This window comes from Haliotis cracherodii, unplaced genomic scaffold (genome assembly GCF_022045235.1).
Source record: "Haliotis cracherodii isolate W230 unplaced genomic scaffold, xgHalCrac1.p SCAF_43, whole genome shotgun sequence".
Lineage (NCBI taxonomy): Eukaryota > Metazoa > Mollusca > Gastropoda > Lepetellida > Haliotidae > Haliotis > Haliotis cracherodii.
Window position 1 is genome coordinate 726057 of NW_027266301.1, and position 13304 is coordinate 739360.

The following is a 13304-nucleotide window of genomic DNA, read 5'->3' on the forward strand; positions in this document are numbered from 1 at the left end:
TCAATCTAAACAAGGCTCTCACTCTAGAAGCAATACTAAACCCACAAAATAAAATAGAAAACTTCAAGGCCTTAGGCGTATTCTTAATCAAAACGGAATTAATAAAACGCATCTAAAAACACAATAATCTACCAAATCAAAATCACATAAACAAACAAACATACATCCACCATACCCAGCTCCCTTGGTTCTCCTCCCCAACCCCATCGGCATCTATTCCAAATCTCAAAATTCTCAAATTCTATATAAGAAACACCTTGGGTTGCACAAACCACTTTCGCCCCTTTCGGGAACACATTAAATGGCCTGGCCGGGACCGTGTGCAAAATACGCATTAGTCGGAAAGCGCACGTTAAATCTCCAAAGTAAGTAAGTAAGTAAGTAAGGTTTGGCAGAACATTCATTCATTAGTCACACATTCATTGATCATAGCTAGACATGGACGTATGTACCGCACTCACAGCCGGATTGCAATATAAATCACAGCCAAATTCCAGCCAACTTATTCACTAACTGGGATCACGAACAAACTTAGCTAATTGGGATTACGAATATATCTGGGATCAGACATTAGGCACAAGCCGGCTCGCCAGTCGCCGAATGCCTGTCCCCCAAGCGCCTCGGGGGGACAATTTCAGTGGCACAGCACACAAATCTCGCTAGATATGTCCTATTACCTATCTCCCTTTCCCCTCGTAACTATAACTTAACTTTATTTAGCTTATCTTTCGTCCCCATTGTTTAAAGCTATAATTTTTGTGGTTCCTGATATTGCATTGCCTCCTATTATTGCGTTACACCCAAACAAATCATGACATCTTCAACAGCCACACCCACCTCACTTCTATCAAATTCACTTCTCACTGCACCCATTCATTCCAATACCCACTTCCCAGGTCTCACGCCCACACACAACACTAACCCCTTTCCCTTGGACTTTGGGCTTGACCTAGATGACCTAATCCTCCCCTAATCCCAAAGCAACATCATCCCCCCCCACCCCCACCCGCACCCCACCCCAACCCCCATCCAGACAAATATATACCCAAACCAACCCAAACCCATAACCCATAGAACCCAGAGTAATCTTCTAGCTACCCCCTACCAAAGGAACCGAACCATCCAAAACAGCCCCACCCCTCCCCCAAACCTACATAACGCCAAACTAGTCTCCCACAGACATCAACCAAACAAACAAAAAGTCATTCTTCCAACAAACCTGACCCACAGCAACCACCACCCCACCCACAGCAGCCACCAAACAAAGACACATCCTCCTCGCATTCTCACATCGACCCCACTAAATGACACTTATTCCAATAACAAGTTTGCCCACTGTCTGCAAAAAGCCAAAACAACCCACAAATATGCTAACAGATGCGGCAGAGGATTTAAAACTACAATCCCACCTCAAGATACACGTATCCAAGCACGCAGACAACCAATCATTGACGGATTAAACATCACATGGCAAACAGCAAAATGGCCATCTCAAATACAAGGGTCATCTACATAGACTACAGGTATACACTGGGAGACATAACAGAATACATTCACAGAGTCAACAAACTTTCAACTCAACCCCAGATAACAGACTACAAAAACATAAACAAGAACACCAACACCAGGCAGGACAACTTTCAAGTCCACTCCAGTCCACTACACTACCTACACACATAGTTTTCGGCGCTCTCACCTATAAAGTCAACCCCATCAGAAAAAAAACCCCACAACAATGCAACATCTGCCACACCTACAACCACAACACTGCCACATGCACACAACCACTCATGTGCCATACATGCGGCTCATATCGGCACGAGGCCATAAGTGCACATGGGCCTGCTATTGCATTCACTGAGGCACAGAAGAAAACACCTGCCCTGTCAAACAAAAACACATTCTTTTTCTCAACAAACACGTAAAACCTACCTAAGCTGGCCAGAAACATACAAAAGCCTTCCTGAATATGAGGACATTTCAGATACTTCATCCTGCTCCCTTCTTCAATCAGCAATCCCTACCTCATCTATCCAAACACACAGGACAAATCGACACCCTACATTCAATGCAAACTCCACAACAAAACAGCTCATTACACAAAAAGTCCAATCACCTCGAACAGCTCCCTCACAATCAGTCACTCCAAAAAGACTCATCAAATTTCTGCTAAAAAAGAACACAGCCAGACAAATCCACACCCTTGCCCTGGTGTCCACTCTGTACCACAAATCTTTTCCAAATGTTCAGACAGCCATTAAAGCCAAAGTAAACCACATCCACTGCCCATATCTCTTCCAAATTAAACCCCAAACACCATGTTACCTCTACTGAAATTCCCACCTATATATCTATTCTGATCATGGTGTTCTCACAGTGGAATTGCAATAGTCTCACCTCAAATGGGCATGAACTTAAGGCCCCATTGCCCAAAAAAATTAACCCACTTCTTAATTGCAGTGCAAGAAACCAAAATCTCACCATAAAAAGCCTTCAAAATACCAGGCTACCATTTCCTTCGGCAAGATAGACCCCGGCCCACGAATATACAAGGACTCCCACACGGAGGTCTGGGACTATTCATTAAAGCTCTCAATGCTACTGTCGAACCAGTTCGACAGAGTTTGTCACTACCCGTGTTGCTACTGTCGAACCAGTTCGACAGGCGAATAGCATAACGACACCCCAAAATAAAACTCGCAATAACTGCATACCAAGTTGGCTTTGCGTATCAATTAAATGACGGATGATATGCATAAATGCTAAGCTTGCTAAATATCACAACTTTAATTAGCATATTTACCTCAAAAAGAAAATCCCGCGAGTTAAAAAAGTATCTACCCACTTTCTCGGCACATAGCCATCCGTAACGGCCATTGTTGACTCCAGGCGCTTCACGTTGAGTGGCATGCCGTCCGATATTTTCTTTTAGATGTAGTATTTTTTTTAATTTGATCCCAATTGTGTGTTCTTTCATGAACTAAAACACTGGAGTACCTTAATTTCTAAAAATTAGCAACTTTAGGTTTAATTAAATGTAAACAAAAACAACTTTGGTCGTCACATCATCGACTGGATAAGCGGACACGATCATGGCAACGGTGGTAAACAAACAACTCTACCTGCACCGCGATGCCGTAATACCATAACTTCACATTTTTAATATGTAACTTAAGTTTCTAAATTCAAATGCTTAAATTTATCAGTTTTTTTAAAAATCTAATATTTAATGAATTCGTAAATGGTTTCGAGAGAAAAACTTTCGCGAACATCGGCATTGACCAGCTGTTGATGAGCGAAGATGACACGTGTGGGCGTGACATAACTCGCGATTTGTTTTGTTGAAAACATGACAACTATTAAGCTTATCGCCGAGCTGATACATGAAAATAACTGATAAAACACAAAACCCAAACGCAATAGCTTTATGACTGAAGGATGCAATAACAAAATATGATGTAGATTAAAAATATATCGAAATACTTGCAATTTTATAGTACCTGCTGAAAGCGGACAGCCACGCCCCGAGCTAAAATGGATGGCTTCGAGAAAGTTCCGGAATTTTTTTCCCGCCAAAATAAAAGGAAATGACGTAATTATCTATTGTAAACATAATCACTTGTTTATTACTAATTGACCTGGGTAGTCACGGTTGATAGAAATTTCAAAAGTTTTCGAATTACTTTGCGTTCCGCCCAAAGGTAACAAAACGTTTGTAGTTACATTATGGCTTCCGCGATCGAAGATTTTAGGGAAATTTTCGGAAATTCGGACAGCGAGGGGGATGACGATTTTTTCGGGTTCGATGACGTGAATTTGGAAGAAGTGGACAATTTGGACATTGAAGACGCCGAAGAAGAAATTTTAGAGGACCCCTCAGTCGGAGCCAGCGAAACACCATGGCTAAGAGATTTTGTTGATCGATCGGGGCCAAGAAATATTTGTGAAAATGTCAGTGAGTTTGATGCCTTCTCACTTTTTTTCAGTGATGAAGTGTTTGCTTTACTTGTCACTGAAACCAACAGGTATGCGGCGCAATTTATGGCTGATAACATGGACACGTTGAAAGTACATTCACGTGCGAATAACTGGAAAAATGTTAACACCTCCGAAATGAGGGCTTTCATTTCTATCTTGTTAGTGATGGGCCTGTCAAAAAAGCCATCTTATGAATCGTACTGGTCAAGTGACCCACTAATTGAATGTAAAGGGTTCAAAGCCATCATGTCCAGGGATAGGTTTATACAGATCATGATGTTTTTTCATTTAAATGACAATGCCAAAGACTTCCCCAAAGAGGATCCAAGGCATGACAAATTATTCAAAATAAGACCTCTAATGACAATTCTTGTTTCAGGATGGCAGAGGCACTTTCAACCAGACAGGGAGGTATCTGTTGATGAAAGTATGATAGCATACAAGGGTCGAACAGGTTTGCTGCAATATATGCCAAATAAACCACATAAGTGGGGGATCAAGTCATGGGGTCTGGCAGACAGCAGGACCGGGTACATGTGGAACTGGCAGGTTTATACTGGGAGACAGGAGGGAGGGAGACCACATGGTTTGACTTACGAGGTTGTCACGTCATTGTGTCAACCACTGTATGGTAAGGGTCACCATGTGTACATGGACAATTTTTTCACTTCTCCCACTCTTTTCCAGGAATTATCTGACAACCAGACAGGTGCTTGTGGAACACTGAGGGCCTACCGACTGGATGTACCGCAGCCTGTCAAGGATGCCCGACCCAAAGCTGGTGATGATCCGCATTTATTTCGTGATAATGAATTCCTGTATATCACATGGACAGATAAAAGAAAAGTAAACCTTTTGACCAGTGTTCACAATGGTTCTTGTTTTTTGAAAAGAGTAAGATCAAGGTCTGCACCAAACAACTTCAGGGAGGTAAGAAAACCAAAAGCAGTTCAGTTGTACAGTCAGCACATGGGAGGCGTGGACCTGGCAGACAAGCAACTGCAGTATTACATGGTGCTCCACAGGTGTTGTAAGTGGTGGAAAAAGGTATTTTTGTACCTCATGGAACTCTCTTTCAACAATGCACTTGTCATCTACAAAGCTGCGCACCCAGGTAAGAGGGTCAATTCTGAGAAATTTAGATTGGTTATTGCAACCAAGTTCCTGGAGGGATACGAGCGACTAGGAAGTGGAAGACCTGGGCGTCCTGCAGCCAACCTGGAGCGTCCTGCCAGACTTACAGCTCGCCATTTCCCAGGTAAGACACAGGAAAAGACCCCAAAAGGTAAGATGTCGTGCAACGATTGTGTAGTATGCTCCAACAGATCTGCAAGAAGGCATCAGACCGTTTTCATTTGCAAGAGCTGCAATGTTTACATGTGTCCCGTTCCATGTTTCGAAAGGTACCATTCATTGGTAAATTATAAAATAACGTGCTACCCAGGTCTCCATGATTAAAAGATTGCACATATGTTTGTCCTGTTAAAATCTTAATCATGTTCATATTACTCTTTACTGTTATGGTTGTTGACGATTATTTTGTTTGCAAAATAAAATATTTAAAAAACAAATTGTGCTTATGAAATGTATATATATATTTGTTGAAAATCGTTGTTATTTATTTATTTATGGATATTGTTTCATGGAAACATTAATTGATGATGTAAAATATGGTACATACTTGTTCTAATGCTCCCAAAACTAGCATCACTGTCAAGACACCTGCGTATGCTATGAAAGTAGCCCAACTAAATACATTATTATTATTATTATTATTATTATTATTATTTATAGACCACCTTCGTATAGCGGAAATATTGATGAGTGCTTTGTTAAACACCAAAGAAAAAATACATAATTTTTAATTGCTAAGAACTCAGGAAAAAACACATAAGGCAGGATGTTTTCCCATGTACTTTCCTCCAACAGAACAGAATATGCAACCAGGGAGGTATTACAATTTATGGTGCAATTTTATTTATAATTGTTGTGTGAAATTGTTCTGAATTCAGTCATAGTATTATAAGAGCAACACTCATAAAACACACTAAAATATCCCTTCTATAATGTGGAACTGAAACTGAAATATATTTAATGAGTATTTTATTAACATATGATCATGCAGATGCGAATATCTTATCACATTCAGGAAAGCATGAATGTTATTTTGAAATATTGTTTTTGTTACGCCCATTTTCGCGCACCTGCTGAGGAGGGTTGTCATTGCCAATCGACGAAATCTGTAAACTTATTGCGTTTGACACAATGATCATGGTAACAATATCACCAGCATACCTCACAGTTACATGAATCATATCTATATGTAACTTAAAATAAAAGGCTGATTATTAAACCACCAAAGCTTCAAATGAAAGATACTGAGAAACTTGCCTGCTTCACGTTGACATCTACTACCGTTTCCGGGTCACGGGAGCGTACAAGGTCAAATGGGTATTGCTAAAATGTGAATTATATGGTCAAAGTCACTTGTTATTTCTTATGAGTGGCTATTACTAAGCCTATGTAGTGGTATGTGTTTATTCTGGCTGTGACAGACGAAATGTGTCAACATTTACTGTTATTTTATCTCAAAGGATATCAGCAGACTACCCCTGTCTGTGACATCACATCCGGTAACCTTTGCACTTCTGCTGTCAGATTTCGTGATTTCTATTTTCGTGTCACTCTCGTCAAATTAAACTAAACAGTACAAATGAAACACTCGTCGATTGCGAAGATCATCAACTTTCCCTAAGGTGTACATATGAAGGCAATGTATACTTTGTTGTTATAAAAATAGCAATATTTTATGATGAGGTCGGACGAAGCGCGCCATGTTTGATTTTCGTTCGTCTGCTTGCAATTACGACAGGGGATTTGTGTTTTAATATCGAAAATAATCAACCCAAACATTTGAAATTAGGGTTGGTGAATATTTATGAGTCAGTTATTGTATCCTCCAGATAGTATAACATGACACGTTGTAAAAAGCCTAATATTTCCTTTTTAGCAATAGACTTGATGACCTCGAAAATTACGTTTTTATTTTGTCTAACCTTTGCGTAATATATTTACTGAAATGGTTTATAATTTACCATCGTGCTGTTGTTTCGCGATAAAAAAAATCGAATTTCGCCTCAGTTAAATTTAAGATATAGGAGATATGATTACTGGAATCAGTTTGCACAGATTCAACGATTTAAATACATTCCTAATATGTAACGCATTCAACATTCAATCACGTAATTAAGGTTAGTTCAAGAAATTTTACAAATTTTGTGTTCGCTTTGGTCTTAACCTTGGTATGATCGAAAACATCAGGATATTTTAATATAGTAATGTGTATTTTTCTATCAGGAAATAATGTGCGAAATATTTCTTTAGTTGGCCCATGTTTAATGAAGCACTGACCGTTTGAAATCACCCACCCTCTTTACAGTGCCATATGCTAAAATTAATCCAGCAGGCAGGGCTAAGAAGTGTGAAAACAATTCAGCAGGCTAAAGGTTAAAGCAGAATTAAACTATGAAATTACCATACCCATGCCTAACCTAGAAATCCAGGCAATTAAAACAACAATCAATAAAACTAAACTAACTATAATCACACGCAAAAGAAACGCAAGTGGTTTTAAGCAAATAGGTTACAAACACAGAACCATAAATTGATACGAGTTTTAGCATGTAGTGAAGCCTGACGGTGTTATCAATATTTCTGGTTGCATTTTGGAAGCACCGAGTAAAAACGCAACATAAAAAACGAATCGCCAAAACACACTATTTCAATGACTATGTGGGTATCATGCACCCATTTCTCGCGAAATTGAAAATGCATGAACTGTAGTGGGTATAAAACTGTGGCCGATTCTTGGATCTACCACTCCTTGGTCAACAAAGCCACGCCTAACTCAAATTCAGAGAAACCAGGCTATCGGACGTTTGGAAGCTGGAGAGTCTGTCCAAGATGTTGCCCGTCATTTCAACATTAACATAAGCACAATTTACCGTCTCCTGCATCAATGCTAAACAGACCACAGATGACCTTCCTCGGAGCGGTCGTTCTAGGGTCACCACACCTCGACAAGATTGGCAGATTACCCGTCAACACCAGCGACATGCATTCCTAACTGCAAGTGAAAGTGCTCGACAGACCATAGGAACACATAATCGGCACTGTGATCCGTTGTCTCCGTTCCAACAACCTCAGATGTCGCCGACCAGCACGTCGTCCTGTTCTCCAACCAGGCATTGACAAGCACAACTTCAGTGGGCACAGGGTGATCACAATTGGCGTCATCTTGAGTGGAGGCCTGTCATCTTCTCTGATTAAAGTCGCTTTTGTGTCTCCCATGCAGACGGAAGAGTCAGAATTTGGCGGTGTTGAGGTGATCGTTTCGCTGACAGAAATGTTGTGGAAAGGGATCCATGGGGTGGACCTAGCGTCATGATATGGGCAGGGACACGGAGTCACAGTTCAGCGGTATATCGACCAAGTGATCAGACCCCACGTTGTTCCATTTTTGGCACAACATGAACAACTAATTTTCCAGCAGAACAACGCTCGTCCCCATGATGCCAGAGCTACCATGGCCTTTTTGCAACAACACAACATCTGTGTTCTACCATGACCAGCTCTCAGCCCTGAACCCCATGAACCCTATCGAACACTTGTGGGATGAGGTTCAAATTAAAGGCGGCCGCACAACGTGCGCCCAGTCCCTAAAACTGCCGAAGAACTACGCACAGCTGCTCTGGATGTGTGCAGGAGGATCCCTAGAGCCTTCACAAATTATCTCATCCACCCTATGTACAGGAGATGTGTGGCAGTGATCAATGCTAATGGTGGTCACAACAGGTATTGACTGACATTTTGGGTATTGACCCGAAACTGTGTAAGCCCTGAATATTTGAAAAAAACAATCATGTCATCTGCCTTTTAATCCATTAAACTGTCTTCAGTCATATTTTTGTCAATCTTGCCCTATTAGTATTTCTTGTGTTTACTGTTGAAAATAAATAACATGTATACTGTATACTCGACTTGCGTTTCTTTTGCGTGTGAGTATATTAATAACAGCTATCATACTAAAACAAAGCCATTTACACCAGAACATCTCGAAACACTAGGGTAACCAGATTTATACACAGCAAAAAAAGTGAAGGGAAGGTATCCGGATGCAAATTTTCTTCATGACTTGCTTCTGGTAAAAAATGTTAGCCTGTGCATTACAGGTACCTGTTGTAATATTCTGTGTTATTTTAGTTGTAAATATCCTCCTCAAACTGAGATAAGTGGGCATGCATTGTTCACAAGTTGTTTCGCGACATGGGTCCAATGTGTGAAGCTTATTGCTGGTGTCCCCCACCATGATATTGTTGCAATATTGCTAAAAGTGGCAAAACAGCATTGTCACTCAGAAAAAAAATGGAAAGTCATTGGCTATGTGCTTTGGCATTTGGCCCTGGTGAGATTAACAGATTAGTTTGGAACGGTATCAGTACTTGTTATATCGGGACAGTGTAGTTTCATGGGAATATAAAACAGAATACAATTGTCCCAAATTGGTGCATAAGACTAATGGCATCGATAGAAAACACCTAAATAAAGTACAGAAAAAATATCAATGTCATTTGTCTACTAAGGTGGAACTACAACTTTTGTTAAGTGAGCTGTATTTATAGTAGGAAAACATTCAGGGCATTAGTACATTTTATATTTGTTCAGCACCTATGTTTTGGCTGATCAGTATTATATTTCTTTATGCTAATGGAGCAAAACAAATCATGTTTTTGGAAAAAAATCTTATTTATTGATTATATGGCATTTCATTGGTACATATCACAAATTGAAATTTGATCAAGCAAAAAGAGGAACGAGCATAAAGTAACCAGTGGTGTTTGCAAGGCCTTACAGAACAGACGCTTCAATGCCATTTTCTAAATAAACAAATTAGTCAAATCTCAGAAGAATTTTATTGAAGAAGAATATCTAAAGTCAATTATGTTTCTGCAGTAAACCACAAAAGTCATTCAGATTTGTATGGTCAGCATCGGTGTACACAACCTGGACATAGTCACAGTGCTTTGGCATAAATTCATTCAGACTTCATTAGTGTCATAATAAAACCACCTACAGTTACATTAGTGGCATTATTCATTCAGAATCATCACTTTCTGAGGTGAATCTGTTGGTTGTTATCAGGAGTACTGTTCATCTTCCGGCGAGTCCCTTGTCTGAATTGTGTGAGCAAGATCTTCTTAAATGTAGCTGGTGTCAGATTGTGAAATCCAGGTACCTGAAACATTTCATGACATCTTTAGAAACTTGTTAGTCAAAAGTTATGAAACACACACATATTTACAAATGTTTAAAGTTGTTTTCTCGAACAGTGAGGTATTGACAATTTATCTTGCAACGGATATTTAACCAATCTTTGAACATGTAAATAAGCCATCGCAAACAGAAAAGTGTTCAGAAAATACAAAAATGTATCCGGTCTTCTAAAACAATACCACAAGGTTCACCTGAATTTTGCTTGATTGTTTGCATTACATCAAAATGTAAGGAAGGGTTAACAAGACTATGCAAAACTAAGTTACATAGGTTCTTATACATAAATACATAAATGCAACTATTCATAATTATCAAAACACATGTCATGTAAGTGATCTCAAAATACAAAATAATGAGCGAGTGAGTTGGTACAGTTTCATGCAGCTTGTTAGCAATATTCCAGCTATGGGCTTCACACATTGTACCCATGTGGTGAATTGAACCCGGGTTTCAGAGACCGTTTCACCCACAAGGCTACCCTTGCACACCAAATACAAAAGAAAGTATATTAGGAATTCAGACAATAGATATTCTCACCAAATTCATTAATTCATTAATGGAAACTATATTGAAATTCAAATTTTGACAAATTAGGATGAGACTGTAGAAGCATTTATCTAAGTTATTATGGATATTTAATATCTACCGTTAATTGGTAGTCCATCATAGACAGTGATAAGAAATTCAACTGAAAAGTACAACCTGAACCATCAACTAAAAACTATGTATATTAAATTAAAGGGGCCGGTCATGTATTACCGGTATGTTCTCATTCATTTTTGACACAACCCTCCCTGAAAGAAAATGCAAAGCACTTTATATTTTATTGTCCATTTTGTCAAAAGTCTCCCCTAGAGACTCTCACATTTTGGGGTGACCCTCCCTGTTTGTTCTGATCTGAATTCAAATATTCATGACTCATTATCATATTTTATCATTTATCATATCTTTTTTGAAAATTAACTAAATGAAGATGAACAATAACATGCAAATCTGCCAAAATATTGGCCTGGCAAAGTTTAAATTAATCATAATTACTGTTATAAAGTTTTGGATCCATCGTCTGTTTCTAAATACAGTGAAACCCAACTTTGACTTGTGTGGCATTGTTGAATCATCTACCCAATGTTCTTTATGCATTGATATGCATCTGCACAGAGTGGCCAAAGTCTGTGTCTGACACATAGTGTGCTACAAGGGAGACATCAGTTTGTGTCTAGCCAAACTGTCTGATAATCTCAAGGGCTGCCTTGGTAGCATCAAGGGATGTAGCTAATCCTAAATAAACATATAACAAGTGACATCATCTCTTCTATAGAACACATGATCAAAGCCTGCCCCACCTTTGATGTTTATTACCTTGCTACTCTAAAAACAGCTAATTAGCAAAATGAACTCAATGTCAACTCATTGTGGACTAGGGATTAACAGGGCAATTACCCTTACAAAAAAAAAACCCAGAAAAGATGTATCCGAGACCGCCCCGAGACCGTCCCGATGCATCTTTTGTGGGATTTTAGCCAATTTTTATGACTTTGCGGAGACCCATCGAAGACTATTCTGGGGAATAATCAAGTACTTCCCCACAAAGGCATTAACCTAACGAAGACGTTTCTAGTGCATCTCCACTAGCAGGGGATGTCTTAGGAGATCTCTGAAGATGTCTTGGATACGTCTTCGCTAGCGAAGACCTTCAAAACAACTTTGCAAAGACCATTCGGAGACTTCCTCAGAAGGGCCATAAAGTAGCTGAAGGTTTGCAAAGATGTATCAGTGCATCCTCGCTAGCGAAGACCCCACAAAGACATTGTGAGGACTATTCAGAGACTTCCTCATAAGGCAATAAAATAGCTGACTGTTTGCAAGGATGTATTGAGTGCATTCTCACTAACGAAGACCCCACAAAAACATTTGTGGGGACTTTTCAGAGACTTCTTTACAAACAAACAAAATTGAAAAGATACTGTGGAGTCTTCTTTGCTTGTGGAAATCTTCGAAAGAACTTTGCAAAGACTATTCAGAGACTTCCTCACAAGGCAACTTGATAACCGGTTTGCAATGATGATGTGAATGCATCCTCACTAGCCAAAACTATATGAAGACTTTTGTAAGTGTATATCTTTCAAAGACTTTCTTTCAATTGATACAGATCAATACATTGAGCTTTAGTCAAGATCTCGGAAAACTAGGTCCCTTGCTTGGAAGAGATGACATGATCATTATTATTTATTTTGAATTTTCTTTAAGGATAATACTAAAGCTCTTTATCTTATACATTCACATGCAATGAATTAGAAATCCTTTATATGTCAGCAAGGACATTAATAATTAAATACCCAACTCAATTAATGCTTCGAATTATATTTCTATTAAATACAGTTAAAACAAATGCAGGAATTATCAGTATGCAATAATCAGAAAAAAAAGGAAATGTACAATATATTCATAAATTCCAATCAGAAAGTAACAGTGTCATATAACAATCTCCTCAGAAAAAGGTATATAAGAAAAGGCAACATAAAGTAATATTACTTGTAGACATAGTGGCTGATTTGTGGCTCAAGATATACATGACAGGGATTGAAATTAAATTTATTTCAAGTTTGCCAATGGGCACAATTATGCCAAATTAAGTGTGCCATTACATTTTTAGGGGTGCCAGGAAATCCATGATTGGCTGTTTTAATGGTTATAATCATAATTCAAATACAAGTCAAGTGACTGTCATAGTGTTTATTCAAGTTAAATTATACTTAGAATGAATGATCAATCAGAAAATTCAAACACATCACTCAAGTTACCCATTGCCTTTGTACCTTAGTAAGTACTGCAATACCAGTTATAATAGTCTCAGGATTTATGACCTTCTGTTCACAACTGGTATATTTTAATTGTAGCTGTTCTGTGTCCATAGGGTGTGGCCCCTCTTCATCCCCCCCAATGAAAGTTATGTTTATCACATTATTTAAATGATTCATTTACAACTAAATTAA

At 38.9% G+C, this 13304-nt stretch overlaps 2 protein-coding genes across 2 annotated transcripts in view; one reads left to right on the plus strand and one right to left on the minus strand.

The window, feature by feature from the left end:
- Positions 1-13304, minus strand: part of LOC139441717 (B-cell receptor CD22-like) — a 328007-nt gene that overhangs the window by 264505 nt on the left and 50198 nt on the right. The window lies entirely within an intron of this gene.
- On the plus strand, positions 2595-7471 carry LOC139441728 (piggyBac transposable element-derived protein 4-like). The gene has a single exon (XM_071222518.1). It carries the CDS (start codon positions 3727-3729, stop codon positions 5434-5436), a length of 1710 nt encoding a protein of 569 aa, XP_071078619.1. The 5' UTR covers positions 2595-3726; the 3' UTR covers positions 5437-7471.

Coding starts and splice junctions, on each gene's coding strand:
- LOC139441728 (XM_071222518.1), top strand. CDS start 3,727: ATGGCTTCCGCGATCGAAGATTTTAGGGAAATTTTCGGAAATTCGGAC.